The 27,148-nt window shown below is 48.9% G+C and overlaps 4 protein-coding genes across 11 annotated transcripts in view; 3 read left to right on the forward strand and 1 right to left on the reverse strand.

Moving 5' to 3' along the window:
• The first annotated feature begins 10 nt into the window (after positions 1 to 10).
• Positions 11 to 15,303, forward strand: Zgpat (zinc finger CCCH-type and G-patch domain containing). The gene is made up of 6 exons (XM_075963392.1): positions 11 to 880; positions 12,538 to 12,671; positions 12,862 to 13,017; positions 14,111 to 14,230; positions 14,316 to 14,721; positions 14,912 to 15,303. Exons 1-6 carry the CDS (start codon positions 300 to 302, stop codon positions 15,048 to 15,050), a joined length of 1,536 nt encoding a protein of 511 aa, XP_075819507.1. The 5' UTR covers positions 11 to 299; the 3' UTR covers positions 15,051 to 15,303.
• Positions 15,304 to 15,412: 109 nt separating this feature from the next.
• On the forward strand, positions 15,413 to 17,966 carry Lime1 (Lck interacting transmembrane adaptor 1). 3 transcript variants are annotated; one of them, XM_075963396.1, is made up of 6 exons: positions 15,413 to 16,723; positions 16,840 to 16,897; positions 16,968 to 17,055; positions 17,170 to 17,227; positions 17,338 to 17,503; positions 17,607 to 17,966. In XM_075963396.1, exons 1-6 carry the CDS (start codon positions 16,470 to 16,472, stop codon positions 17,808 to 17,810), a joined length of 828 nt encoding a protein of 275 aa, XP_075819511.1. In that variant the 5' UTR covers positions 15,413 to 16,469; the 3' UTR covers positions 17,811 to 17,966. The 3 variants fall into 3 exon arrangements, with proteins under 3 accessions (XP_075819511.1, XP_075819509.1, XP_075819508.1); XM_075963394.1 differs by having other exon boundaries at positions 15,413 to 15,837; positions 16,604 to 16,723; positions 17,154 to 17,503; XM_075963393.1 differs by having other exon boundaries at positions 17,154 to 17,503.
• Positions 17,967 to 19,735: 1,769 nt separating this feature from the next.
• Slc2a4rg (SLC2A4 regulator) lies at positions 19,736 to 21,827 on the forward strand. Of its 4 annotated transcripts, none has more exons than XM_075963402.1 (5): positions 19,736 to 19,824; positions 19,961 to 20,055; positions 20,465 to 20,528; positions 20,910 to 21,108; positions 21,331 to 21,827. In XM_075963402.1, exons 2-4 carry the CDS (start codon positions 19,995 to 19,997, stop codon positions 21,055 to 21,057), a joined length of 273 nt encoding a protein of 90 aa, XP_075819517.1. In that variant the 5' UTR covers positions 19,736 to 19,824; positions 19,961 to 19,994; the 3' UTR covers positions 21,058 to 21,108; positions 21,331 to 21,827. The 4 variants fall into 4 exon arrangements, with proteins under 4 accessions (XP_075819517.1, XP_075819518.1, XP_075819516.1 ...); XM_075963403.1 differs by having other exon boundaries at positions 19,743 to 19,824; positions 19,972 to 20,055; XM_075963401.1 differs by lacking the exon at positions 19,736 to 19,824 and having other exon boundaries at positions 19,875 to 20,055; positions 21,195 to 21,827.
• Positions 21,816 to 27,148, reverse strand: part of Zbtb46 (zinc finger and BTB domain containing 46) — a 67,657-nt gene continuing 62,324 nt past the window's right edge. For all 3 annotated transcript variants that reach the window (XM_075963389.1, XM_075963390.1, XM_075963391.1), the window contains exon 5: positions 21,816 to 25,452. In XM_075963389.1, the coding sequence (XP_075819504.1) occupies positions 25,048 to 25,452 (405 nt within the window). In that variant the 3' untranslated portion in view covers positions 21,816 to 25,047. The remainder of the gene's footprint in view (positions 25,453 to 27,148) is intronic.

The raw sequence follows: 27,148 nt of genomic DNA on the forward strand, positions 1-27,148 counted from the left end.
CGGCCACTTCCGGCAGCATCAGCTCCCGGGCGGAAGTGCCTGTGGCAGGCGGAAGGCTGGAGCGAGGGCTTTACTGGAGAGGCCGGAAGCCCTCGGAGGCTGCCGGCGCCGGCGGGAGGCGGGGCTGCGGACCGCAGAGGACGCGGTGGGATACTTGTGGTTCCCCACCTTGGCAGAGCTGAGGTTCTCCCCAGGCTCTCGAGCGGTTGCGGGGAAGTGTCGTCCTGAGCTCTGCTGACTACTCTTACTTCTGGTCTCGTCCGCCTTCGCGGTTCCGGAGCTAGCCTGCGCGGGCAGGGATGGACGAGGACAACTTGGAGACTGCCCTGCAGACCTACCGGGCCCAGCTTCGGCAGGTAGAGCTGGCCCTTGGTGCTGGCCTGGACGCCTCCGAGCTGGCAGACCTGCGCCAGCTGCAGGGCGATCTGAAGGAACTGATCGAGCTCACCGAGGCCAGTCTGCTGTCGGTCAGGAAGAGCAAGCTGCTGGCTACAGTGGACCAGGAGCACCCAGCGCAGGAGGATGCTGAGTACTTGGCTTTCCAGAAGGCTATAGCGGAGGAAGTGGAGGCGCCCGTCGCCCCCGGGGATGACTCGGAGACGGTCACTGGGAGCGAGGTGCGGCCGGGACCCACCTCCCCTGCACAGGAGGAAGATGAGGAGGACCCAGATCAGGAGGAGCTGAGCGGTGCTAAAGTGAATGCCCCTTACCACAGCGCATGGGGCACTCTAGAGTACCACAACGCAATGGTTGTGGGCACTGAAGAGGCAGAAGATGGTTCGGCATGCGTTCGCGTACTCTACCTGTACCCTACCCACAAGTCCCTGAAGCCCTGCCCTTTCTTCCTGGAGGGAAAGTGTCGCTTCAAGGAAAACTGCAGGTAAAGCCATCTACTAAAGCTACTAGCAATGAGGAGCACTCACGCAGGACCACCACTGTGGCCTGCGCCTTCACGACTTGTTCACCCCTGAGAACTGATAGAAAGGCGAGCTTCAGGTAGCTGTCAGGCTTTTACAAAAGTGGTCTTCGTGTGCTTACTTAGAATTTCTTCCTTCCTTCCTTTAATTTTTATTTATTTTTTATTTTGGATATAGAGTTTCTTTGTGTAGCCCTGGCTGCCCTGGAACTTGCTCTGTACTCAAGACTCAGAAATCTGCCTGCCTCTGCCTCCCGAGTGCTCAGATTAAAGGCGTGTGTCGCCAGCCTCCGGCTTAGATTTTCTTGCATAAATCAACAAGCTCAAAGGGGCTTGTGTTGAAAAGATGAGGCAGCCCATCATCAATATTTTTCTCCAGGCTAAAACGTTTTTTCTTTGAGGAGCAGGTATCCCAGACTGGCCTTCAACTCCTCATCCTCCAACTTCCACTTTCCAGGTGCTGGGATTACAGATGGAGGCCACCACTTCTCCTGGGCTACATCCCTGGCTCTGAACCTTTAAAAAAAAAATTACGGTTATACTGAGGACAGAACCAGGACCTCCAACATACTAGGCAGCCAACTACTCCACACATTATTCTCATCCACAGCTTCCATATTTACTTAGTTTACTTTCTTAAACTATTCCCATAGTTTGATTATGTATGTTTTCAAACTCATAATCTCTTGCTAATTATTTACCCTACTTCTCCCCCCTAGACTACTTGAAAGCATCTTTCACAAGTTAAATCTTATCTGTGTTTTGTTTTGAGTTTTTTGTTGTTGTTGGGTTTTTTTTTTTTTGGTGTGTTCTTTTTTGTTTGTTTTTGTTTTTGAGCCAAGGTTTCTCTGTGTAGCCCTAGCTGTCCTGGAACTTACTCTATAGACCAGGCTGGCCTTAAACTCAGAGATCTGCCTGTCTCTACCTCCCAAGTGCTGGAATAACAAGTGCTTCTTGTGTTTCTGTAGCTTATATCTCGTGTCACTGGTGTAGACATCATAGTTCAACACTGTCCATTTTCTAAACCTGATTGCACCTGAATCCAGCAATTTATACACTTCTCCAGGCCTCTCCTGCCCTTGCTCTTTATTGAAGAATCATCAGTTACCAGATCACATCTCTGGCACAAACTATGTCCCAGCCCTATCAGTAAGACTAGGGGCAATGCATTTATCAGGAGGTATGTTATTTTTAACTAAGTCTCTATCATTCAGTTTTATCAATAAGCACTTGGGAGGCAGATGCTGGGGTGAAAACCTGCTAGCTCAGAGAGGCAGAGAAAGCACCCAGATGCTTCCTCCTCTGCCGTCATCCAGAAAGAGAGCTTTTCCTTCTCCTTCATTGTCAACTGATATATAATGCAAGACTTTCAGTCCAGCCAATCAGACTCATTTGTTCTTTCTGCTGTTGGGAACAGCCATAATGATTTTAGAAAATTAACATGCATAACAACTGTTTGTATAGTTTAAAGATATGGGGGTCCGCTATTAGTAGGTTTCCAGCTCACCCAGGACCTGTGAGCCTGAATTTTGTTTTACCCTACAGGTAAACTTGAGTCTGAAATCAAAATGGAAGTACTTGAGATAAGGTGCTTTGTGCCTGTTCCCAACAAGCCTATTTGCTCTTTTCTCTTGGGACATTTTCTCTCGTTGACCCATCCTCCTTCAGATGTTTCAGTTGTCCAGTGGTTTCTGGATCCCTTACGTGAATGCTTTCATTCTCCTGAAAAGATGAAGGCAAAACCCTGCCCCAGCCCTAACTTTGGGGGATCCTTTCTTGACAGGTGTAGTTGAACTTTTTTGTCTGGACTGTTGGCTCCCAATAATGACATGGAGATTTACTATTAATTATGAAAGCTTGTCTGATAGCTTAGGCTTGTTTCTAACTAGCTCTAATAACTTACATTAACCTATATCTTTTTTTCTCTTGTTTTTAATTGAGCTATACATTTTTCCCCACTCCCCTTCCTTCCTCCACTCTCACCTTTCCACCCTCTCACCTACCCCCCATGCTCCCAATTTACTCAAGAGATCTCGTCTTTTTCTCCTTCCTAGGCAGATCCATATATTTTTTCTCTTAGGATCTTTGTTGTCTAGGTTCTCTGCGGTTGTGGAAAGTAGGCTGGTTTATTATTCTTTGCTATATTTCATATATATATATAATTTTTTTAATTAATTTATTATGTATACAACATTCTGTCCGTGTGTATGCCTGCAGGCCAGCAGAGGGCACCAGACCCCATTACAGATGGTTGTGAGCCACCATGTGGTTGCTGGGAATTGAACTCAGGACCTTTGGAAGAGCAGCCAATGCTCTTAACCTCTGAGCCATCTCTCCAGCCCCTCTTTGCTTTATTTCTAAAATAACCTATATCTTTTAATATTCATTCTTTTATGGACTCAATCACTTTTACTCTGTATTGCCCATGCTGCTTCCTCTGCATCTCCTGGTTTCTCTGCCCTCCTCAGAATCCTCTGTGTCTGAAAATTCTGCCTAGCTTTTGACTGATCAGTTTTTTATTAAAACAGTCAGAGTGACACATCTTCACAGTATACATATTCCACAACATTTCCCCCTTTTTGTCTAAAGAAAATTGAAGTTTTAACTCTAACATAATAAATCTATATACAATAAGAACAATTATCAGGTAAGAATTACATTCACACTGTCCAGTTCATTTGTATTTGGAAAATTTGGAGAAAGTACTGTATTATCTATCCTATCTTAGTCCAAATTTTTATACCTAAACCATTTTCTATCATAACTTATATTACCATCTCAAAACTCTTTTTTTTTTTCTTGGTTTTTCGAGACAGGGTTTCTCTGTAGCTTTGGACCCTTTCTTGGAACTTGCTCTGTAGATCAGGCTGGCCTCGAACTCACAGAGATCCGCCTGCCTCTGCCTCCCAAATGCTAAGATTAAAGGCATGTGCCACCACCACCCAGCTTCTTTGTTTACTTATTTTCTAAGACAAGAAATTTATTTGTTTAGAGACAGAGTCTCTTTATTATGTGTAGTCCTGGCTGTCTTGGAATTTACTGTAGGCTATCCTCAAACTCACAGAGATCAACTTGCCTCTGCCTCTGAAGTGCTGGGATTAAAGTGCACCACCACACTTCACCTAGCTACTCTTAAAACCCTGTTTCAGAAAATAGTGGTATTCTTATAAATTCATAAATTTAAATGTATTCGATGGATTTTTTTTTTTTTTTACAAGACAGGGTTTCACTGTGTAACACCCTGACTGTCCTGGAACTAACTTTGTGGACCACTCTGGCCTCAAACTCACCGAGATACACCTGTTTCTGCCTCCCAAGTGCTGGGATTAAAGGCATGTGCCACTACTCCCTGCTTTGATGGTTCTTATTCCATTATAGTTCTAATCTTCATTGAGCTTCAGATTGCCCCAGTTTTGGCCTGTGGGGTCTCTTCAGTTTGACTGTGCTATCCAGATGTGAACCAGCTGATGCCGATTGCTTCCTTACTATCTGATTCACATCACTCCTGACCAGATGTGGTCGCTTGCTTTCCCTCGGCATCAGGGTTGTTTGTGTAAGGCCCACTCCAGGTGCCACGTTGCTGATTATCATTGACCAGACATTGTTTTGAGGTCCTTTCTGGGGCAGAAATAACAAATGTTGGTGACATGTACATTTATGTGAGCATAACATGTATAATGTGTGTATAAAATCATACACCTGTATTTTTAATGACTACCATGTTCTTATTCAGCCTCTCCTGAGTCACATGCTTGCTTTTCCATCACAGGATCTGGTTAAGGGCACAAGGAGACAGCTTCCAAATATGTATGTGTGTGTGTGTTTCATGTATGTGCAGATGCCTGCAGAGGCCAGAAGTGTTTTTAATTGTTTTGGTTTTGTTATCTAAAAGGTATTTTATCTTAAAGGCATAGGTTATATAGTAGTGGGGTTCCTGGATCAGCATTGCCAGACTTTTTCACAGTTAGCTATACTAGCAGTGCTCATGAGTACGTTTCTCCATGTCTACCTGTAATCACACAGAAACTGTATTAATAACAACACTGCCTGACCCATTTCTATTAGTCTATATATTACCATGTGACCATGGTGTTACCTCATTTTCTAATGCTTTATTTCCTCAGCAGCTGGCTGGCGTCTCCTCAACTCTACCTACTGTCTCTCTATAGCTCTGTTAGCATTTCCCCCCTGGCTGTACTCTGCTAAGCCATTGGCCAAAACAGCTTTTTCATTAACCAATAAAAGCAACACATACAGAAGGCCCTCCCACATCATCTACCCAACACTCCCCCCCCCCCCCCCCCCCCCCCCCCCCGTTGTTTTGAAAAGCAGTTACTGTCCTGAGTTTGAAGAGTCATCTCATTACAGCTTATGTTGCTATGGATTTGTTTTCACTTGGTTTTTTTTTGGGCGGGGGTGTTTGTTTTGTGACCAGACTCAGACTCAGAGATCCTCCTGCCTCTGGGATTAAAGGCATGTGCTACCATACGCAGCTTATTGTTTTTTATTTGTTTGTTGGGGGGTTTTTGTTTTTGTTTTTTTTTTTTTTTGAGACAGGAATTTTCTATAGCTTTGGAGCCTATCCTGGAACTAGCTCTTGTAGACCAGGCTGGCCTCGAACTCACAGAGATCCGCCTGCCTCTGCCTTCCGAGTGCTGGGATTAAAGGCGTGAACCACCACCGCCCAGCTCAGTTTATTGTATTTTTTATTTACATAGTGTGCTAATCATATTTTCATGGACCCGTTGGCTGTACGGCTCAGTAGTTAGGTGGTTAAGTCAGAAGGATAAAAAAATTCAAGGTCATGAGGCTGGAGAGGTGGCTCAGCAGTTAACAGCACTTACTGTCCTTCCAGACGAACCACACTGGGCAGCTTACAACTGCCTGTAACTCTAGTTCCAGGGCATCTGATGCTGTCTTCTGACCTTCACAGGCACTTGCACTTACGCACATACCCACACACAAAACTTAATAAGTATTCTTTTGTGGGTTCCAGATCTGGGCTAGCACGATAACTAAGCAGGTGAAGGGCTTGCCGCCCAAGCATAGCAACTGTGGATTCCCATGGATATCAAATGGAGAACATCCCCATCTATATATACAGCTGGCTGAATCATTTGTGTGTATGGGTGTTAGTTTTTTTCATATGCTTTTGTATTATCGAGATGGTTTTGCTTATTCTCTTTCATTCATGAATGTGGTAAATTACACTGAATGATTTTCGTGTGCTGAGCCAGCTACCCTTGCCTAGCAATGGTGTATAATCGTTTTAATGTGCTGCTGTTTTGATTTGCTAGTATTTCTATGAGAGATTTTAGTCTGTAGAGTTTTGTTACTATTTGGTGTGTGTGAGAGAGAGAGACAGAGACAGAGACAGAGAGAGTGAGAATTTTCCCACTGCTCTATTTTTCATCCAACGAAAGCATTTTCTAATCTCCTGATTTCTTCTTTGACTCATTCATTAATTAGGATGCCTGCTAGTTTTAGTTGTACGCTAGGAGGAAGAGGCAAGAGGATCTTGAGTTTAATGCCGACATGGACTACATCATGTGACACCTCTTCTCAAACAAACACACACATGCATATGCGTGCGCATATACACACATGTTATTACGAGGGCTGGCTCATTGACTAAGAGCATGTGTAGCTCTTACAGAATACTCGTTTGGTTTCTAGCGCACATGTCAGTTGTCTCACGACTTCCTGTAACTCTAGCTTTAAGGGATCCAAGGCCTTTAGTTTCTTTAGCACTCACACTTCCATGTACATGTCCACAGCATGAATACACACACAGGTAGAGGTACACATAATTAAAAATAAAATAAAAATTTTGAAATAAATATATTTCTTTAACTTGCACCCTTTTCTTTTAATGACCGATTTATTTATTTGTTTGTTTAGTTATTTATTTATGTATATGAGTGTTTTATCTGCACATATACCTACATGCCAGAAGAAAACATCAGATCCCATTATAAATGGTTGTAAGCCACCATGTGGTTCCTGGGAAATGAACTCATGACCTCTGGAGGAGCAGCCAGTGCTCTTAAACCACTGAGCCATGTCTACCCCCTAATCTACACCTTCTAGTGTTTAACTCACGTTTAACGTAGTGACTATTGAAGAAGGATGTTTGTTTTCTGTGCATCTTAAGTCTTTTTGTTTACCTACCATTTGATTGCTATTAGCTTTATTTTCCTTTTTCTCTTACCAGTTCACTTTTCTGCATACTTTTTATTTTCTTTTTTTATTTTTCAATTTTTATATGTATGGGTATTTTGACTGCATATATCTCTGTGCATCACTTGTGTGTCTGGTGCCCATGGAGGCCACAAGAGGGCTTCGCTCCCTTGGGACTAGAATTACAGACAGTTGTGAACTGCCTATGGCTGCTTGGAATTGAACCCAGATTCTCTGCAAGAGCAGCTAGTTCTCAACTGCTGAGCCATCCCTCTAACCCCTTTATTTCCATAATAGTTACTCTAGTATGTGGTTAATACCTTAAATTTTAACAGTATAGTTTGCCGGGCGGTGGTGGCGCACGCCTTTAATCCCAGCACTCGGGAGGCAGAGGCAGGCGGATCTCTGTGAGTTCGAGGCCAGCCTGGTCTACAAGAGCTAGTTCCAGGACAGGAACCAAAAGCTACAGAGAAACCCTGTCTCGAAAAATCAAAAAAAAAAAAAAGAAAAGAAATTAACAGTATAGTTTAAATTACTACCAAATTATCTTTAATAATTTTTTCAAAAATCTCTGATCCTGGGTAGACTCACATCTGTGTATTATTACTATTAGAAGTTGCATCTTTGGGGCTGGGGGTGTAGCATGATTGATAGAGTGCTTCCCTAGCGTGCATGAAACCCTGGTTATCCCCGGGGCTGTATAAACCCAGTGTGATGGACATGTCTATAATCCCTGTATACTGGTCAGAGTCCAGAAGAGGGCATCATGCCATCACTCTGTCTGTTCCTTTGAGTCAAGGGTCTCTTTCTGAACACTGAAGCACGATTAATAAAAACTCAGAGACAGAAATTGGGGTTCAACCTGAAGACCAGAAAAGCAAAGAAGCCAGCCATAGGTTCTTACCTCTAACTCAATCAGAAATGACAGTCCTGCCTCCAGGAATCTCAGAGCTGTCTCTTCCCATTTTATAATCCTCTCTAGTTCTGGGATTAAGGGCATATACCACTACTGCCTGGTTTCTATGGCAAACTAGTGTGGCTTCTTGGATTAAAGGTGTGTCGTTGCTGCCTGGTCTGTGAGGCTGGCCAGTGTGGCTGTTTGACTTTTCTGATATTTATTAGAATACAAATGAAACATCACTACAGAATGTGGAGCTTATGTTCCAACCTAGACAGGCCAGCAAGCCCCAAAGATCTTCCTGTCTCTGCTCCCCTGGGAACTGGAATTGCATGTGGATGTCAGCTTGTTTCATGAGTGCTGGGATCCAAACTCTTGTTCATGCTCGTGCAGCAAGTGTTCTCAGCCACTGAGATCTCTCTCTAGGTATCGTTCTGCTGCTCTCTGTCTGCCTCAGGAACTCAGGTGTGCACGTGATGGTTCGCATGATGTTTGATGGTGTGCCCCTAGGTTCCCTGAACTCTGCTCCCTTTTCTTTTTCTTTCCTTTCTAGTCTTCATGTTGGATATGTGCTGTAGCCCTGTCTTCAAGTTCCGTTTCTGTTGCAGGATACTTGATCACACTGTGAACCCAGAGGCTGCATTAATTGCTGGAAAAACCTGTTTCTAGTTGTGGTGTGGCTCAGCCCCAGCACACACCTTTAATCCAAGCACTTTCTGCTTGAATACTGTAGACAGAATTATATAAAGTCAACCATATGTCAAGAGATGGAGCAAGCAACCGGTTGACAGGGAGTGAACATAGGATTATTAAGAAAAAACTTCACGAGGCTAGATAGACACACACGAAGAAGAAGGGAGGGGCATTTTATTTTGAGAAGGCTTCTGGGACATTGGTGGAGGAGGAAGGTCAGCTGGGTGCTGTCTCTGCCTCTCTGAGCAAGAACACTTTAACCCCAACATCTTGTTTCCAAGTCTTTATTGGTAAAATCGAATGATTAAGGTTTTGTTAAAAACAAGTTTCTTCTGACTCTTCAACTCCTTTGGAGAATTTTTCCTTTCAGTTAATATACTTTTTTAACTCCAGGATCTCTATCTAATTCTTTTTTATAGTTTTTCTCCCTGGGATGGGAGATAACTGAGGATTGAATTCAGGGCCTGTGATGCTGGTAAGTGCTGTGCCAGTGAGCTATTGCAGCCCTGTGTCACAAATAGTTTATGATGGCTTTAGACAGCTTCACACATACACACACACACACACACACACACACACACACACACACACACCCCGCGCTGGGTCAAACACCACACATGCTCCTAAACTACGTCTTCATCCTTGGTTTCTAGTGAGAAGTTATCTGTCAAATTGTTATTTCCATATATGTGAAGAACACCCCCCCTTCCTCTTGCTATTTTTAAGGGTTCCTGTTTTGGGCTATCCTGATCAGTTTATAACTTGTCTAGATGTGATTTTGTGTTTACTCACTGGGGCTTCAGTTGATGAACTATTTGGAAAGGATTAGGTGTGTGCCTGGGGGTGGGTCTTGAGGTTTCAAAAGCCAGGCCTAGTGTATCTGTCTATTTGTCTGTCTGTCTCTTCCTCTCCCTCTCCCTTTCTGCCTGCCTGCCTGTCTGCTTTTCTCCATGACGCTAATGGACTAACCCCCTGAAACTGTAACCATATCCCCAGTTAAATGCTTTCTTTTTATAAGAGTTGCTTTGGCCAGGAGGTGCTTGCATGCCTTTAATCTCAGAAGGGAGAAAAAAAGAGTTGCTTGGGTCATGGTGTCTCTTCACAGCAATAGAACAGTAGCCAAGACAGTAAGTTTCTTGGCTTTGTAAACTCATGTTTTTGGTTTTTTTTTTTTAACCAAATATGAGTGGGTTTGTTTGTTTGTTTTGGTTTTTCAAGAAAGGATTTCTCTGTGTAGCCACAGCTGTCCTGGAACTCACTCTGTAGACCATGCTGGCCTCCAACTCAAAGATCTGCCTACCTCTGCCTCCCAGTGCTGGGATTAAAGGTATATCCCATTTACAGGTCTCCTTTGAGGTCTGCTAAACTCAGCCTCTGGACCAACTCTAGTTCCAGGGAATCCAGTACCCCCTTCTGGTCTCTGGGGGCACTGCACACATGTTATGTTATATACATATAGACAAGCAGTCACATGCACATAAATTAAAATTAAATAAATCTTTAAAAATGAAAAATAATTTTTGTAGCTAAATCTTTGCAAACACTGTTACTTCTTTAAAATCCTTTCTTAGAAGCTCTTGTTGGGTAAAAAAAAATTGTACAAGTGGAGTATCTAGTCCAGATAATCCAAAATCTGAAATACTCCAAAGTCTAAAACTTTTTTTTAAAACTTTGTGTGCAAGCAGAGAAGGACACTGAGTGTCCTCTGTCGCCTCCTCCATATTCCCTTGGGACAGGGCCTCTCAGCTTGGAGCTCTCTCTCTCTTTTTTTTTTTTTTTTTTTTTTGGATAGCAAGTTCCAAGCATCCTCTGTCTGTGTCTTCCTCCACAGGACTGGGGTTCTAGGCGTTCAGGTCCTCTTTTTATGTGGGTACTGGGGATTTACACTTGAGTCCTTGCACTTGCCCAGTGAACACTCTTACACACTGAGCCAGCTTCCTAGCCCCCTCAAACCCAAAACTTTTTGAGCACTAATATGATACCACTAATATTTTTAAAAAGTACAAATTGGAAACACTTGTTTCTGATTGTAAGCATATTTTGCTGTTCTCACTGTTGCGTATGGATGTTTTGCCTGCATGTATGTCTGTGCACCACTTGCATGCCTGGTGCCTGCGAAGGCCAGAAGAGGGTGTCCGATCATCTGGGACTGTGAGCCACCGTGTGGGTGCTGGAGATTGAACCTAAGTGCCCTGTAAGAGCAGCTGGTGTTCTTAGTTGTTGAGACATTTCCCTTGCCCCCTTTAGAAATGCTTATTTATATGGTTTAGAGGCATTGCATGTGTCACCGTGAGAGCATGGACATCAGAGGACAGCTTGTGGGAATCAGTTCTTTCCTTCTGAACCCCAAGGATCAAACTCAGGATAAACCCCTTGGATACATCCTTTTGTCTTCAGTTCCCAGCTGGACAAGACTTTCTAGCTAGTGTTCATTGTGCTTTGGTGGCACAGCCTTCAGCTATGTGTCTAAGATGGTTGGTGAGAGAGGTAACCCTGGAATCCTGTCTGTGGGTGTGAGCTGTGGAAGTTCTGTCTCCTTCTTTCCCTACCCACTCATTACTGCTGAGAAGTGAATCCCCTCAGCTGCTCTTCCTGTCTGAAATGATGGCATATAATGGTAGTTGGTGGTTAGCCTTTTCATGCCTTTATTTGGCAAAGCTCATGGCTGCAGTCTTCTGTGTCTCCACATTTCCTCTTCCTTTTCTGTCAGATTTGGTTTTGGTTTTAATTTTACATGTGAACAGATGCATAAAAGACACAGCACCATTATTGTAACTAAGTTCTTCTAGTTTTTGTTCCAGCTTTTGAGAAAGGATCTCTTTGTGTAGCCCAGGCTGACCTCAAACTCATGATCACCCTGCCTTGTCCTTCCAAGTGCCCATGCCCAGGGAGAACTCAGTGTATCCCAACATCTAACACATCTGCCTTGAATATTAGTGTCAAGAGCATCATGTTTGGTGCGAGGCAGTGAACTGTAGTCGCAAGGCTCTCTGCCACATTGTCACCCTAACCTAGAGAGCAGAGAGAAGCACAGGCCATCTCCCCACAGTAGCCCTGTGTGTCCTAAGAGAACATTCCAGTGTGTATACGTGTGTGTGTGGTGTGTTTTAGAGTATATGTATGTTTGTAAGTACCTTGTATGCATTTATGTGTTTAGTATGTATGCATGCATGCATTTGTGTTGTGAGAGTGTATGTACATGTGTGGGTACATTCTCTGCATTTATAAGCATGTATACAAATGTGTTTACTGTGTGTAACTATATGGTAGTATATGCATGTGTGTGAGAGATATTGTATATATGGATATACAGGTATATATGAGCATAAATTTGTAAGTGTATGTATATGCATGAGCAAGTATGAGACTACCTGTATATTCATATGTGAGTGAGTATATGAGAGAAATGTGTGCATAAATCTATAGGTATGAAAATGTAGATGTTTGGGGCTGGAGAGATGGCTCAGCAGTTAAGAGCACTGGCTGTTCTTCCAGATGTCCTGAGTTCAATTCCCAGCAACCACATGGTGGCTCACAACCATCCATAATGAGATCTGGTATCCTTTTCTGGCCTGCAGGCATACATGCAGGCAGAACACTATATACATAATAAATTTTAAAAAAAACGAAAAGAAGAAGAAGGAGGAGGAGGAGGAAGGGAGGGAGGGAGGGAGGGAGGGAGGGAGGGAGGGAGGAAGGATATGTAGATGTTTTTGCTGGTGTGCCTGTCTTGACTTCTTGAATTTCACTCAATTATAGGCAGTTCCCTGTTGATAGTCTTTGTGCTTCTGGCTTGCTTGCTCCTGCTGGGCCATTTCTAAGCCACTGTCTCCTGTGGTTGTATCTACAGGTTTTCCCATGGGCATGTAGTCTCTGTGGATGAGCTGCGTCCCTTCCAGGATCCAGACTTGAGCTTACTGAAGACCGGCTCTGCGTGTCTGGCCAAGCACCAGGATGGGCTTTGGCACCCAGCACGGATCACTGGTGAGATTGCCTATAAGGACCTACCTGGTGGGCCCCTTTCTGAAGCATCCTTCCTGTTCTTATTGCCATTCTCCAGCTCTGGGTTGGTTTTTTACTTCATCTGGACCCAAGAGGAGCAAGTCTGCCTTTGCCCCAAGCCCCTTTCCTTCCTGCAAAGCTGCTAACCTACAGCCTGTCTCTATCACCCTAGATGTGGACAATGGCTACTATACTGTCAAGTTTGACTCACTGCTGCTGAAGGAGACTGTGGTGGAGGGGGACAGTATCCTGCCTCCTCTGCGCACTGAGACTGCAGAGTCATCTGACTCAGATAGCGGTGACGCAAGTGATTCCAGCTATGCCAGAGGTATGGCAGAAACCATCAGTGCCCAGAAGCCAGGATGGCGAGGGCATAGAGCAGATTGGTGATAATAACCCAGACAGGCACCCAGCTGTCGGGATGAAGTGAGTCTAGCTTTGCTTAGTAATGTACAGGAGATGGCCTGAGAGACCAGAGAGTGTGTGATGGGCCTGAGTAACTTTTGCCTTTAAGAAACAGACACAGCAATCATATGCAACAGTCAGAACTCTCTGAAGCAAGATAGCACCATACTGTCAGAGAGAAGGGAATGTTGGTGCTGTATCTGCCAAGGAGTCAGAGGAAGTAACTGGATGTAGAGTGTAGGGAAGGGTGTCTTCTTCAGATGGCTTCCCAGATTTAGAACTTGGGTGCCTGGTACGTAGGTCAGAAGAGATCTTGGCAGGTGGAAAATGGGTCTAAGTAAAATAGAGATTTCAGGAAATAAAACTAGGTAATTATAGTTTTCTTGAGAGATGGGTTAGGATGAAGGTTGGAAGATGTCTCGGGGAAGCTGTGCTGTGATTGGTGATTTCTGAGCTCTGATTGGTGGGTTAGGATGAAGGTAGGAAGATGTCTCAGGGAAGCTGTGCTGTGATTGGTGATTTCTGATTGGTGGGTTAGGATGAAGGTAGGAAGATGTCTCGGGGAAGCTGTGCTGTGATTGGTGATTTCTGAGCTCTGATTGGTGGGTTAGGATGAAGGTAGGAAGATATCTCAGGGAAGCTGTGCTGTGATTGGTGATTTCTGAGCTCTGATTGGTGGGTTAGGATGAAGGTAGGAAGATGTCTCGGGGAAGCTGTGCTGTGATTGGTGATTTCTGAGCTCTGATTGGTGGGTTAGGATGAAGGTAGGAAGATGTCTCAGGGAAGCTGTGCTGTGATTGGTGATTTCTGAACTCCTATCCATCATGGCAGTTAGGAGGCTGAAGCAGTGAAGTTGGTTACAGTGCAGCCATCTCTCAAGGCAGAGTTGCCAGGTGTGCCAAGCCTGCTTGGGGAATCTGAGGGGACCAGAAGACCAGACAAAGCCCTACCTAGGAACTAAGTTCTTGCATAGCTTTGGCTAGAACCCACTACTTGGAGTCCTCTCTCTCCTGCAGTGGTGGAACCAAACACAGTGGACACTGGGACCTGCAGCTCTGCCTTTGCTGGTTGGGAGGTACACACACGAGGCATTGGCTCCAAACTCCTCGTCAAGATGGGCTATGAGTTTGGCAAGGGTGAGTGTGTGCTGCCCTGAGGTGGGAGGTTTACCTCAGCCTGTCCAAGTCTGGCAGAGGTGGCAGAAGGCCCTGTCTTTCCCAGGTTTGGGTCGGCATGCAGAAGGCCGGGTGGAGCCCATCCATGCTGTAGTGTTGCCTAGAGGGAAATCACTGGACCAGTGCACAGAGATACTGCAGAAGAAAACAAAGGGAAGCCAGGCTGGGACCAATAGGCCTCCAAGATGTCGGAGGAGTGGTGGTAGACCCGAGGGCCGCCCACCCCCTCGGAATGTGTTTGACTTTCTGAATGAAAAACTGCAAAGCCAGGCACCTGGGACCCCAGATGCTGGGGTGGACACTCCAGGGAAAAGGAACAAGGACATGTATCATGCCAGTAAAAGTGCCAAGCAGGCTCTGAGCCTGCAGCTCTTCCAGACTGAGGAGAAGATTGAGCGGACCCAACGGGACATCCGGGGCATCCAGGAGGCCCTAACCCGGAATGCTGGCCGGTATGTCTGGGGTCCAGCTGAGGTAGTATGGGCTCTGGTGGCTGTGCCCACAGGATGCCCACTAAAGGTCACCTGACCTGAGTAGCCCGAGTCTGAGGTGGTCTGAGTATTAGAGGACAGGCATAGCCACAGCAAGTGGGGGCCTGGTGTGGGAGCCAAGAGACAGTGCTGACCAGCAGGCTCTCCCTAGGCACAGCACGACGGCAGCCCATCTGCAGGAGAAGCTGGAGGGAGCACAGCGGAAGCTGGGTCAGCTGCGTGCTCAGGAGGCCGGCCTACAGAGGGAACGGCGGAAGGCAGACACGCACAGGAAGATGACAGAGTTCTAGCAGCCCTGCCTGTATGGTGGACAGAGCCCTGGGACCCAACTGCATCTGCCTTGGCCGAAAGACAGCTGTGACCCTGACACCTGACGAGCACCTGACGGAGGGGCCAGCCCATGCCTAGGCTGTGCCTCATTCAGCCTTGTCAGCCTAGAATGTGTGGACACTACTGAGTAGATGTGGGGTGAGCCCACCTACCGGTGTCTTGGGGTATCTCCTTAGTGAGGACATTAAAGTGATTTCATCATAATTTCTCTCACTGGAGACTCAGCTGGCTTCAGGATCTCTGGGGACAAATGGATCTGTGTAGGTCCTGGCAACCGACAGGCAGGCTGTGGGGGGGTCCCAGATGAGGCCGCTGCCTCTGTTCAAGGTCCAAGAGTCCAAGAGAGGAGATTTTTCCTCTTCTCTCTTCTCTGACCAAGTGAGTAAGGTCATGGAGTGGCCCTTCAGTGCCCAGTACCCACAAACAGGTAGGGTGTGTGAGGTAGAAACCTTTGGGGAACACTGTCTGTGATGAAAGCAGGCAGGAGGCCTGACTTAAGTGGGCTCTGTCCACCTACATCGGGGCGGAGGGCATGGTGCTAGTTTTGTGATAGTTGCCTTTCGATGGCAACAGCCAGGATGAGGTGTGAGGAGGTGAGCAGAGATCATGGGAGCAACTGCGCAAGAGCCGTGTGGCTGCTGGGAGGTGCTCAGAGACACAGGAAATGAGGTGGAGCTCCCCAGCAGCCCACAGAGACCTTCCTGGCTGTCCTAGACAGGGCCAAGCAGCAACCCCACGGTGGCCTTGGTAAGTGCCTGCCCTGCCCTCCCTCCTCGGCCAGTCCCCAGACTTCTCCATGCCCTGGGATCTGGGAGGGATGAACCCAGCCTGGATACGCCATTGAGACTTGGCTGTAGCCAGGTTAGTCAGTTTGGGCCCCCATGTCTAAGATGCCTACACTCCAAGCTTGAACAGACAGGCCCTCAACTCAGAAGGCTGTTCACCCTGAACTCTGGGGTGAGCACTTAATCAGCTCTTCTAGGGGCAACTCCAGGAAAAGCAGGGATCCTGGGAAGGGAGGGATAGGGTGGGGATACTTGGCCTTCGTAGCAGCTCCTCTGTTGAACGAGCCCCCCAACTGCTTAGCTTCTGTAGTGAGTACTCTAGAAACACCACCTGACACAAGGGGTCACTCCTGGGCAGTGGTGGTCAGAGGTGAAGTCTGTGGTCTGTGGCTCAAAGTCAGAGTGATGTCAGAGATTTCCCCAGCGGATGGGTTTGAGTTACAGTGAGTACAGCCTTGTCTGGGTCATAGCTGCCCTGACCATGTTCCTCCATCTCTAATAACTAAGGGAGTAGACAGAGCTTCACTTTTTTTTTTTTAAACCAGGAACCCTAGCCAGAGAAGGAAAGGTGGGTGCCCATGGGGCAGGGCAAAGATGCAAAGCCTGGGGGTTTCCGGTGTGCTGAGTCAACCAGGGAGGAAGAACCCACCAGCTGGGCGAGGGCTGCAGTGGAGCTGCAGGTGCTGGTCCCTTAGACAGCCCCCAGAGCTCATCTCTCCTGTCCCCAGGTCTCCCTTCCCTGTTTACAGGATGAGGCCACCAGTGCCTTTAGCCCCACTAGCCCTCTGGGTCCTGGGGTGCTTCTCCCTGCTCCTCTGGCTGTGGGCACTGTGCACAGCATGCCACAGGTATGTGCCTGGGGCTGTGTCTGCCCTCTCCACATATGACTCTGCACGTGTGTCTATACTGGGCCTGGGCCAGGACCTTCCTCTGTCCACTGGACTAACAGCACTCTTGCCCCTAGGAAGCGGGCCCAGAGGCAACAAACTGGGCTGCAGGGCAGTTTGATACCAGTGGAAATGGTGAGTGCCAGATTGTCCCTGGGGTCAGGGCAAGGACATCAGGGAATCAACCAGACTTCCTTACCCCTAGTCACTACTGAGACAGGCCCACATCCGCTCCCTCAGCAAGTCTGACACCAGATTGCATGAGCTTCGCCCAGGCCTACGCTGCAGCATAGGTGAGCTCCTTGGGAGGCCATATACGTAGGGCTGGCCCACTGGAGCCAGTCCTGTTGCCTTAGCCTCTCGGTGACTTCTGCCTTGATCTTATCCCTAGCCCCACGGCCTGCTAGCATGGATCTCCTACATCCACACTGGCTGGAGGTATCCAGGGGCAGCACCAGGTCTCAGGTAATCCCCTCTGCCTTCCCACCTCGGCAGCTGCCCAGGGCCCCTCCTGCTGCCCCTGCAACTAGCCCTGAGGCCACCTACTCCAATGTCGGACTGGCTGCAATTCCCAGGGCCAGCCTGGCTGCCAGCCCTGTGGTGTGGGCTGGAACACAGCTGACCATTAGCTGTGCCAAGCTTGGGCCTGGGGCCGAGTATGCCTGCATCCAGAAGCGCAAAGAGACAGAACAGGGCTACCACGAATTGCAGGAGAAGGCTAAGGTGATCCCAGCTACTCAGGTAAAGTGAGCCTGGGTAGGGTAGGGTAGGGGCAGATGGGACTGAACCCACCCTTGGCAGAGGACAATGCCAAGCCCTCCCTGGGTTTGCTTCCTCTCTCCAGATGGATCTCCTGTACTCCAGGGTCTGCAAGCCTAAAAGGAGAGACCCAAGACCTGGCACAGATCAGCCGGATCCCCAGGGTGGGAGAGGAATTGTGGCCCTTGGGAGTGATGTGGAATATGAGGCCATCACTCTCAGGGGCCGGGATATGAACCAAGATCCCTTAGAAAACGTGTATGAAAGCATCAGGGAGATGGGCCCCTGAGCATCTGCGCCTCACATCCTGTTTATTAACACGCGTTGACACAGTAAGGGTACCAAGGTTTGATTGCAGATCCTCCTGTGTCCTTCCACCCCCCACAGCCCACAGCACAAATTTCAGGTCCAGTCCTTGTAGCCTAATTAAATCTCTGTCATATAAGGTTGGCTCTCAGTTGCTTTTGTTTTTTTTTTTTTTTTTGTTTTTTGTTTTTTTGAAAGCTGGAATGGTTCTAGTGGGAGTTTTCCGAAGGGGTTATAGATGTCCCTTTCTGATCTTTGGGAGAGTTTCCTTATACCTGGTTCCTGGCCCCTGAGTCTGTAGGCAGGAAGAAAGGTTTCCCAGGCTGGAGAGTCTGGGACATCATGGTCAGTTGAAAGTATGGGATCTGTACCTCAGATCCTCCTGGAGCCTCTGCCACCATCCCTTGAGGTTACGTAAGTAGGCAGAGGTAGACAGTACGGTATTAAAGAATAACCTATTTCCCAGAGGCCAGCCGGGAAGGCGCAGACCGTTCCCAGCTCTGATAGCTCAGTGCGCACCCCACTTCCCTGTGAAAACCAGCCCTTGGGCTGCAGGGTGCACAGGCTGTCAAGGCTGTCAGCCAGAGTTGAGCTGACCCCTCCACTAGCCTGAGTTGGAGCCCCTGCAAGGCAAAGCTCAACCACTTGGGGTGTTTGCCACGTGAGGGCCAATGGGCGTGCGCAGTGGGGCGGAGCTCGTAGGGGGATGTAGTCAAGCAGCTTCGGTGGCAGTGGCATGGCGCGGGTCGAGGTCGGATCCCGGGTGGAGGTCGGATCCCGGGTGGAGGTCGACCGACCTGGCCCTGATTTGGGGCCCAATCAGGCTAAGTCTAGCCTTAATTCTGTAACGTAGACTTCCGGACGCCCATGGAGGCTGAGTGCGCCCAGGAACTGGGTCTGGCGGGTCTGTGAAAGTCACCCGCCCCACTCCAAGGGTCAGGACCTAGCGTCCGTCCGTAGCCTCCCCAGATCCCAGTGGGCTGCAGATCACGACTCAGTGCCTGAGTGCGGAGGGTCTGAGTCAGAGTTCTACGCCACCGCAGGTACCGGTGGGCAGGGGGACTGCCAATTTTTTTTCCCTGCAAAGACGGGCATCGGGTCTATACAAAGTTTGGGCCCTGAAGGCGTGGCAGCTGGAAGTGTTGCATCGGCCTGTGAGTGTGTCCCTGCGTGTGCCCACACCCCCATCCCAAGCCAAGCAAAACTGACAGACCAAGCAAAGGCTTCCCGCCACGGGAGCAGGGGGCGGGGCTAGGGCGGGGCCATTCGGTACACACTAGCTGCATCTGGTGTGGTAGCGGGACACTAAGCAGAGTTGAGGTAGAGTCTGGGGTCTCCAGGCCAACTCTTCCACGGAGCCCTCCCACCCCCATTTTCAGGGTCCTTCTATAGGTGGCGACCTTGCAGGCTTGGAGTTCTCAGAGCCACAGGAACCTTAGGCTATGAAGCCTCGGGAACCAATTCTTGAGCCTCAACACGGCTCCCAGTGCCTTCTTTGCACATCCCGGTGCCAATAAAGAGGTGAGGTGGGACTGATGAGAGGTGGATGCTGGCACAGATGGCAGCCTTTGAAGACTTCAGTGGAGAACAAGTCAGGGTCCCCAGGTTCCACCTCCCCACTTGCCAGCTCTATACTCCTAACTGACAGTGCAGCAGGGGCTGACTATTCAGCCCACCCAGGGCCTGGGGACCAGCCTGTGCTTAGAGCACAATCTCCCTAACTGCTGCCAAAGGCTTGCTGCTCCGCCCTCCTAGCCCACCCAACCCTCCTCTGGCACTTGACCTACGGTTGCTATTGCGCAACCATGGTTAATGTGTGTTAGCAGAAAGGTCTGAGCCATAGCTGGCCTCACCCCTTCTAGTGGGCCGGACCTCTGCTCAACACCAGGGTCTGAAGGAGCCATTGCGGAACAAAGCCCAAGTTACGGAGAACTCGGGCCTTTCGTGGATCCCGATCCTGTTCTATAGTTCCTGGATTTCCAGCTCTGCAACCTGAGGTGGGGGTGAAGCCAGGCCTCCTACCCAGAACGTGGAGTGGCGCAGCCTGATGCCCACATGTGTCCAGGCTGCAAATGTGTGCGGGGACCTGGGGAGGGGCCTAGAGTACTTGTTGACCCCTGACCTCATCTCCAGAACCCCCCCAGGAAAAGCCCAGCTGGAAGAGGTCATGGCCGTTACAGCCCTTACGAGCCTGTCTACCAGCCCCTCTGTCACCTTCAGCAGCCCAGGTGAGATTCAGAAATCTATGCCCAACTATGGACAGGGTCCAGAACTTCTGCTATTCCGGGATACTGAAGCCACCAAGCCTCTCTATGGGGCAAGCAATGCCCCCAAACCTAATATGCACTTTCTAAGCTTGCCTCAAGTTCTCTAAGAGACACCTGGACCCTGAGTGCCCTTCACTGAGGCCAAAACTGCACCTCCACTTTGCTGGCTATGCTGCTTCCTGGCCATGCAGCAAGCACTCCTGCCTTTCCTCGGCTAGCGAAGCTTCTCTCCAAGTCTCCGAGGCCAAATTCTCCTAGGCGCCCCTGCTCCACAAGGCTCACCTGAACAGGGACTTGGAGAGAGCCAGCAGGAGCATTATCTGCAAAGCAGCTTGAGTCTTCCGAGCTCCTAAGTGCAATGTCCCTGCAGACATAGAAGGAGGCCCTGGTTCATCTCTCAGGCAGCTACAGCAGCAGCAGAAGCAACAGCAGGGGTAGGCTGGGCTGGGTGGTGACTGTTGACCTGGGCTCCCATCACTCCAGGGCTCTATTCAGGTCACGTGGAAAGGTGCCGAGATCAGCATCTCCATTGGGGATGGAGAAACACACCCACCTGGTGCACCTGCGGTGCGGTGGGACTGGGGGTTTGGCTAGGGTGGGATCAGGCCTGACAACTCTGTTCCTGGCAGGAGACAGGCGGAGCCAGAGCAGAGTGAAGGGGAGGAGCTGGATGTTGGCGTGGACATGCGGGCTGACCCAGGGTCTCCTGCAATCTCCACCCCACTCACCTTTGCTCATATGGAGTGCTTCCCAACCTGCTACAGCCCCTAACCATGTTTCCATTTCCCAAGCTCAGCTCTTCAGCTGTTCCACAGGTATGCCAGTGACCAAGCCTACCAGCAAGGTGAGGCCACGGATGGACATTGGCGGCAGGTCTCAGAGTGCTCTAGAGAGATACAACAGGGGTTGTGGCTCCTTTCAGAGCTGGTGGGCCCCCATCCACCTGGAGCCACAGCCCACTGAGGCCCAGGCCTACATACCAGCCCTGCCTGCCGAGCTGGGGGCCAACCCAAGGTACGTGTTGTTTGAGGGTCTGGGATGTACTAGGCGGTAAAGGTCTTAGCTAACAAGTCTCCATGCCCCCTACATGGGCCCTCCAGGAAGCCCTGGGGTGATGCCAAGGAGTGCCAGAAAATGTACTGCAAGGACCACAGGGACCTGTGGTGCACAGCCTGCCAGCAGTTCCTGGACTGAGCCCATCCATGACGCAGCTGTCTGGCCTTTCTCCCACTCCAGCCTGAAGCTACAGCAAACCTGTGGTGGATTTGATGGCCTTGGCTCCCAGAGGTGGAGGACCGACGAGTACTCAGAGTTTCTGCACTAAACCCTAACTGCACGCTGTCCTTTTGGCCCCAGGGGCAGCTTGGCTCCCTGCCTGTCACTCACAGATTCAAAGATGTCAGTGGGCTCTGCTAGAGCCTGTTTAAGTTGCCCTCTGGGGGGTGTCAGAGGGAGGACTCTCCTGCCCACATTTAAAGATAGTTTTCCTGGCCAGACTGGGGCTGACATTGTTCCATGTTAATTAAGCTCAGGTGTCTTGTGTCTGGGTCATACCACAGAAAAATTAAAAACTGTGGGGTTTGTTTGTTTGTTTTCCGGATACCAATGTTATCTCCTGGGGAAAGAAGTGGAACTAGGAGAAAAATGGGGTGGGGGCTAGCTCCATTCAGGTTGGGGTCCAAGGAAGGGTACTATTTGAAACCACACAGGAGGCGTCTGCATGGAGCAGCAATTTCCCATTTTATTTAAAGTGATCGCTTTGCAAGAATGTCTACACTAATCCCATCACAGAAAGAAAACCCACAGGCAACCTGGTACACCGAGGCAGACAAGGAATCGCAAGAACCGCTAGAGAGAAGGTAATCTTTACTTGTCTGTGGGTGTTGTGAACCCCACCAACTGATTATGACAAGCCTTCTGCAAATATTAAACACATCTTCAGTACAAACACAGGTTTATAATAATTAATATAAAGTCAATATAATATAGATTATCCCCAGAAAAAAATCAACAATCTTCAAACACTGCATTTTTTTTACTTTTTGTTGACAGATTGAAAGCATGTTAAAAAATAAATAAATAAGAAAAGCACACACACAGCACCCTCACTACAAGTGATTCTAAAAGAGCCACATACAAACACAATAGAATCTAAAAAATAATACCACCATTATGGCTTTCTTAGAAGTTGTACATGTCATAGGATGAGCCAAAGTAAGATTATCTTTCATAATATTGCAAAAAGTTCCAGTTTTGCATTTCCTCAGGTTTTTTTTAAAAGGAAAATGTGAAAAATTGGAAACATAACTGTGTCTTTAGAGTTAGGTCCCTGTCAAGTCCTAGGAGTGTCCTGTTCCCCAAAACTCAGAGTTCAAATACGCAAACTGGTCAGGATTCAGAGACCCGTACAAAAATCATATTGTTTTCCCACCTCAACCCTAACACCACCCACCCTATGGAATATATTTTCCACTCTGGTGTTACAAACACCAAAATACAGACACACACACACACACAAAATACAAAATGTGAAATGTAATCTACACATTTTCTTCATAAAAAAATATTTATTAGTTTGAACATTGAATAAAAAAAAAGTCACATTAAAAAAAAACAAAAACAAAAAACTTCAATACATACGTCTTTTCCCTCCATGCCTCCTGAGATGGATGTGTTCATCTGGATCTCTAGAATTCCACTTTCCAACTGGAAACTGAGCCAGAACAAAGCCTGCCACGTGGCAAACATTGGAAGGTGGTGGGACCAGAACTGGGACCCTCAGTTTTCTGGTACAGTACTGGTTTTAAGGAAGTGCCCCGTGGTACCAACAGGGAACCCCAGAAAGGCCAGCAAAGGCAAGTCTGGAAGGGAGGCCAGTCAGAGCAAGACATCCTGAGAGTGGAGGCACAGGTGCCTTGGGAGGTGGGCCGGGGTCCTGGGTCCTAGGCAGGGCAGCCTGAGAAGTAGGGACTGATACAAAAACCCAGAGACAGTGGTAGCAAAGGTCTAGTTTCCAAATGCATTTTATAAGAAAGTGTTTAGAAAAGGCATTGTAAAAGAGGGAGGAAGTTCTAAGTCTGGGAGCCCTCAGGGGGCCTGGCAAGGCTAGATGGTCTCAACCTGGAGTTTTGTTGGTGAAAGGGGGTCTAGCTACGCTGCCACACTGGACGGAAATGTACTCCAGAACCAGCATGCCTCAGAGGGAGAGGGCAGGGAGTGGAGAGGACACAGCTTTCAGACAATGGCTCCTACACTCTTGTAGAGTCCTGGCCCCTTCCCTCTTGACTGTTGTTTGAAACAAAAGCTGTGATTCCTTCCTTCTGTAGGGCCCGCCCTGCATCCTTCTGTAGCTCAGGCAGCTGGTACTTGGGGAATGTCACCAGGTGACATATGCTCTTTATAACCACTGGGACCTAAATTAATTTTATGGGGCTTCCTCTTACTTACCTAGTGAGAACAGAAGTGTGTGTGTGGGGGGGGGGGGGGAGTTTAAAAGCCATTTGACTTAGTGTTTGAGAAAGGAAAACCAAAATTCTCTAACTGGCCCTAATGATTTAGCCTGATGAGCCCTTGCACAGGGTGGGGTTAGCCCATCAGCAGCTCACCAGGGGATGCACTGAACAGTAGTTCAGTGGGCCTTTGGGAGATGAGGTGGGTGAGGGATGGAATGTTTCATGGTTTGTTAGAAATGGCCTCAAGAAGAGGGCAGGCTGCAGCATCTGCATCTATCCGGCAGGTTACGTGGACAGGTGCCTCTCTGGGCCTCAGAGCCATAGAAATTAAGCCCACACTTTTCACAGAGCAAGTGTGAGCACCTTTAGAAATAACAGGAAGAGGGCTTGAAGAGTTAAATGAAATCACTTGTGCAGAGTCCTGTTAAGTGAAAAAAACAATTTGAAACAAAGCAACCTGTAGTAACCACCTGAAAATGTCTCTGACTTCTTTAAAATTTGGTTCCTAGGCAGGGAGGCGTCAGCAGCACACTGCAGCTAGGAACACCCACCTCCAGTGTTAGCAGCAACAAAGGCAGGAGCTTGAGCTCTGTCTGGTCCAAGGAGGGGTGAGCAAGGGCGCAGGCAGAACTCAGGGTGCACAACGGGGCTCGCCAAGAAAGTGCACACGGAAGGAAGAGCTGTGGCCCATGCAACTCAACCATGTGGGCCTGAACGGGGAAAGCATCCAACCACAGGTCCCTTCTTGAACAGAGCCTTCTTCCCCTTTGGCCTGCCGGTTGGGTAGCTGCTTCCAACAGAGTTAGCACCTGGAGCCTTGGGCTTCCAGAGAGGCATCTGCAGCCACTTTATGTTAAGCACCAAAGCCTGGAGGTAAGAGGATTGCAGGGCTTATGCCCACTAGATTCTACCAGCTGCCACGGGGCAGCAGGAACCAAGAGGACAAAGTGACAGGGCCATCGCCCATAACCTGACTGCCAGAGGACGGAGTGGAAGGAGACTGAGCAATGCTGTGGGTGAAACAGAACTCAACACCTACTCAGACCTGAGGGCTGGGGGATCGCCCTCATGACCCTAACTAGTACTGACCCTGACCTGGTCACTGAGGCATCTTGCATTCCTAGCCAGGTTCACAGCAAAGGACTCCTTTGATACCCTGAGGAAGCATGCCCAGGCCTTGGTGCAGCCCTGCTCACACATGTAGACACACCCGCTGGGGACTCCATTAATAACACCTGGGCAGGTGGGAGTAGACCTCCCTTTTCCTAAACCTACACTGTACCCCTCACTTTGTTCGGTCCTAGCGCTCCCCCATCTCTGGAGTCACACTCACTTCTTAGTTCAAAGGACCAGTTTCTGCAAGGGGGGAGGGTTATAGGCCAGAGGAGGGCCTGAAGGAAGAGCTTCAAGGAGTCAGCATGGCCCTGCTCCTGGGTAAGTAAAGACCCACTAAGACACACACAGGTGCACACCACCCACCCTGCCCACCAGAGCAAAGCCCCTAGGAGATCCAGGCAAAGTCCTTCTCAGGCTCCCCAGAGGGGCTGTGCGGCCCCCGTGGAGAGTCCTCGTCATCCTTGTCATCTCCCAGCAGCGCGTCCTCGTGTGCCAAGCCCACGTCGTCCTTCCATTTGGCCACATCCTCATCCTCATCTTCACCCAGCTCCTCCTCGCCTTCCCCTCGTGGATCGTCGGGGTCTTCCAGGTAGGGCCCTTCACCAGCAAACAGGGCCTCAGGAGAGCCCTCACCACCTCCACCATGGTCCAGCGGTGTGGCCACACCCCGGCCAGCACAGTCTGCACATACACCGTGACGACGAGAACCATGCTTAATGCCCACGCTGGCTGCAGACATGAACACACGGCTGCACACCTTGCACACGTACTTCTTGTCCTTGCTGTGGACCTGGAGGGACAGAACAATCAGTGGAGCGGTGTTGGAGTGAGGAGCGCAATCTTTACTAGGCCATGAGAGACACAGGAGGGACAGTCCCAGTCAGGGAAAGGAGGGGACATCCATCTGGAGCCAACGTGGGCAGTATCACTAGAAACAGCAAATCATCCTGACTTAAAGGGGATGCTATAGGCACCAGGGTAAACAACGTCATGCACTCAGCTACAAACTGGGCTAGTCCCAGCATATCCATATCCAAGCTCTCCCACTCAATGGTATGTAGGTACACTTCTCACTTGTCATACTCCTTCCTCTGCCTGAAGAACCCTTCCTATAAACTTTCCTGCAGGGCAGGATGAGGGGCTCCTATCAGATCCCTAGAGCAGCTCTGGAGCCCAGCTGCCATTAGCTCTGTACAGGCAGAGCAGCTGGCCCAGCAGCCAGGGTGATACGGAATTAAATACAACACTGCTCACCTGAGTGCACAGGACAGGGAGCCCATACACAACCATGATTGGAAGCTGCAAGTGGAATCTGCCTTCCAGGAAGTCCAGGACAGACTGGTGGGTTGGGCTGCATGGGAGCCCCAAGTGAGAGGGAGAAGGGTCAGCATGGATGGGAAGCAGACTGGAACCTGGCAGTAGGGCAATGAAGTGGAACCCTAGCCTGGCTGCTATGCACCTGTTTCCAATTAAAAGGGGCAGCTCCTTCTGCCCTGCTCTCTCAACTGGAAGGCAAGGACAGAGGTTAGCAATCAGGGTCTGAAGAAGAGACATGGCAGCCAGGGAGGGACAGCAGTGCCCTGTCCATTGTAGTATTTGGCTGGAAGACACCTACTCAGTAGAAGGTCCTTGAAAGTACAGAAGACAAAAGCCTGGAGCTCCTGGAAGGGACCCAGGAGACCTGAGCTTGAGGAAGTGTGCATAGGAATCAATGTACTCTATCTACAAAGTTGGCCAGTGCAGAACTGCCTTCCTAGAGATGAGCAAGGACAAGGTAAATGAGACTTGTGGAGTACCCGTGGCCTTCTCAGCCTGCCAGAGCCACTGCGCCTCCTTACATCTAGGGTCTGACTCTAAGCTTCAAAACTGGAGGATGAGGAACCCAGAGGAGACCATAGCTATCCCTGGCCAGGGCCCCAGGCCATACACAGATGGCCTGTTCTCGGTTCAGCAGTCTAGGGTAGGAAGCTGGCCCAGATCCTAGGCTCCCGACTCCTTCCTTCCTGTGCTGCCACCAGGACCTGCCAGAGAACAGGCTACATGAGCAAGTGACTCACCTTTCTGAATCTGCCAGTTCCCCGACTACTGTCCACAAGATGTCACTGTGGTTCTATGTCTGGGCTTTGTGGCTCTGCTGCTAAGCCCCTTTCTGAATCTGCCAGTCCCCCGACTATAAACACAACACAAGCTGTCCCTGTGATTCTATGTCTGGGCTTTGTAGCTCTGCTGCTAAGCCCCTTGATGTTGTTATGGCGCAGTACAACCCACTCCTTCCTGATCCCTGGGAAAGTGCAGCAGGACGGCTCTCAGCATCGTCTCCACCTATGAAGTTCCTGGAGGGGCTTTGCATGCCAAAAAAAAGTCAGGGCAGTAGATACTGCTGAGGTGAACATGGTGGTTTGGGCTTCAGAGCTGCCTCTAATGCAGAGGGCTCCACTTTTTCAAAGACTGCACCCCAAGGAAACTAAAGGATTAAACTATATGGA

This window comes from Microtus pennsylvanicus, chromosome 2, assembly GCF_037038515.1.
Source record: "Microtus pennsylvanicus isolate mMicPen1 chromosome 2, mMicPen1.hap1, whole genome shotgun sequence".
Lineage (NCBI taxonomy): Eukaryota > Metazoa > Chordata > Mammalia > Rodentia > Cricetidae > Microtus > Microtus pennsylvanicus.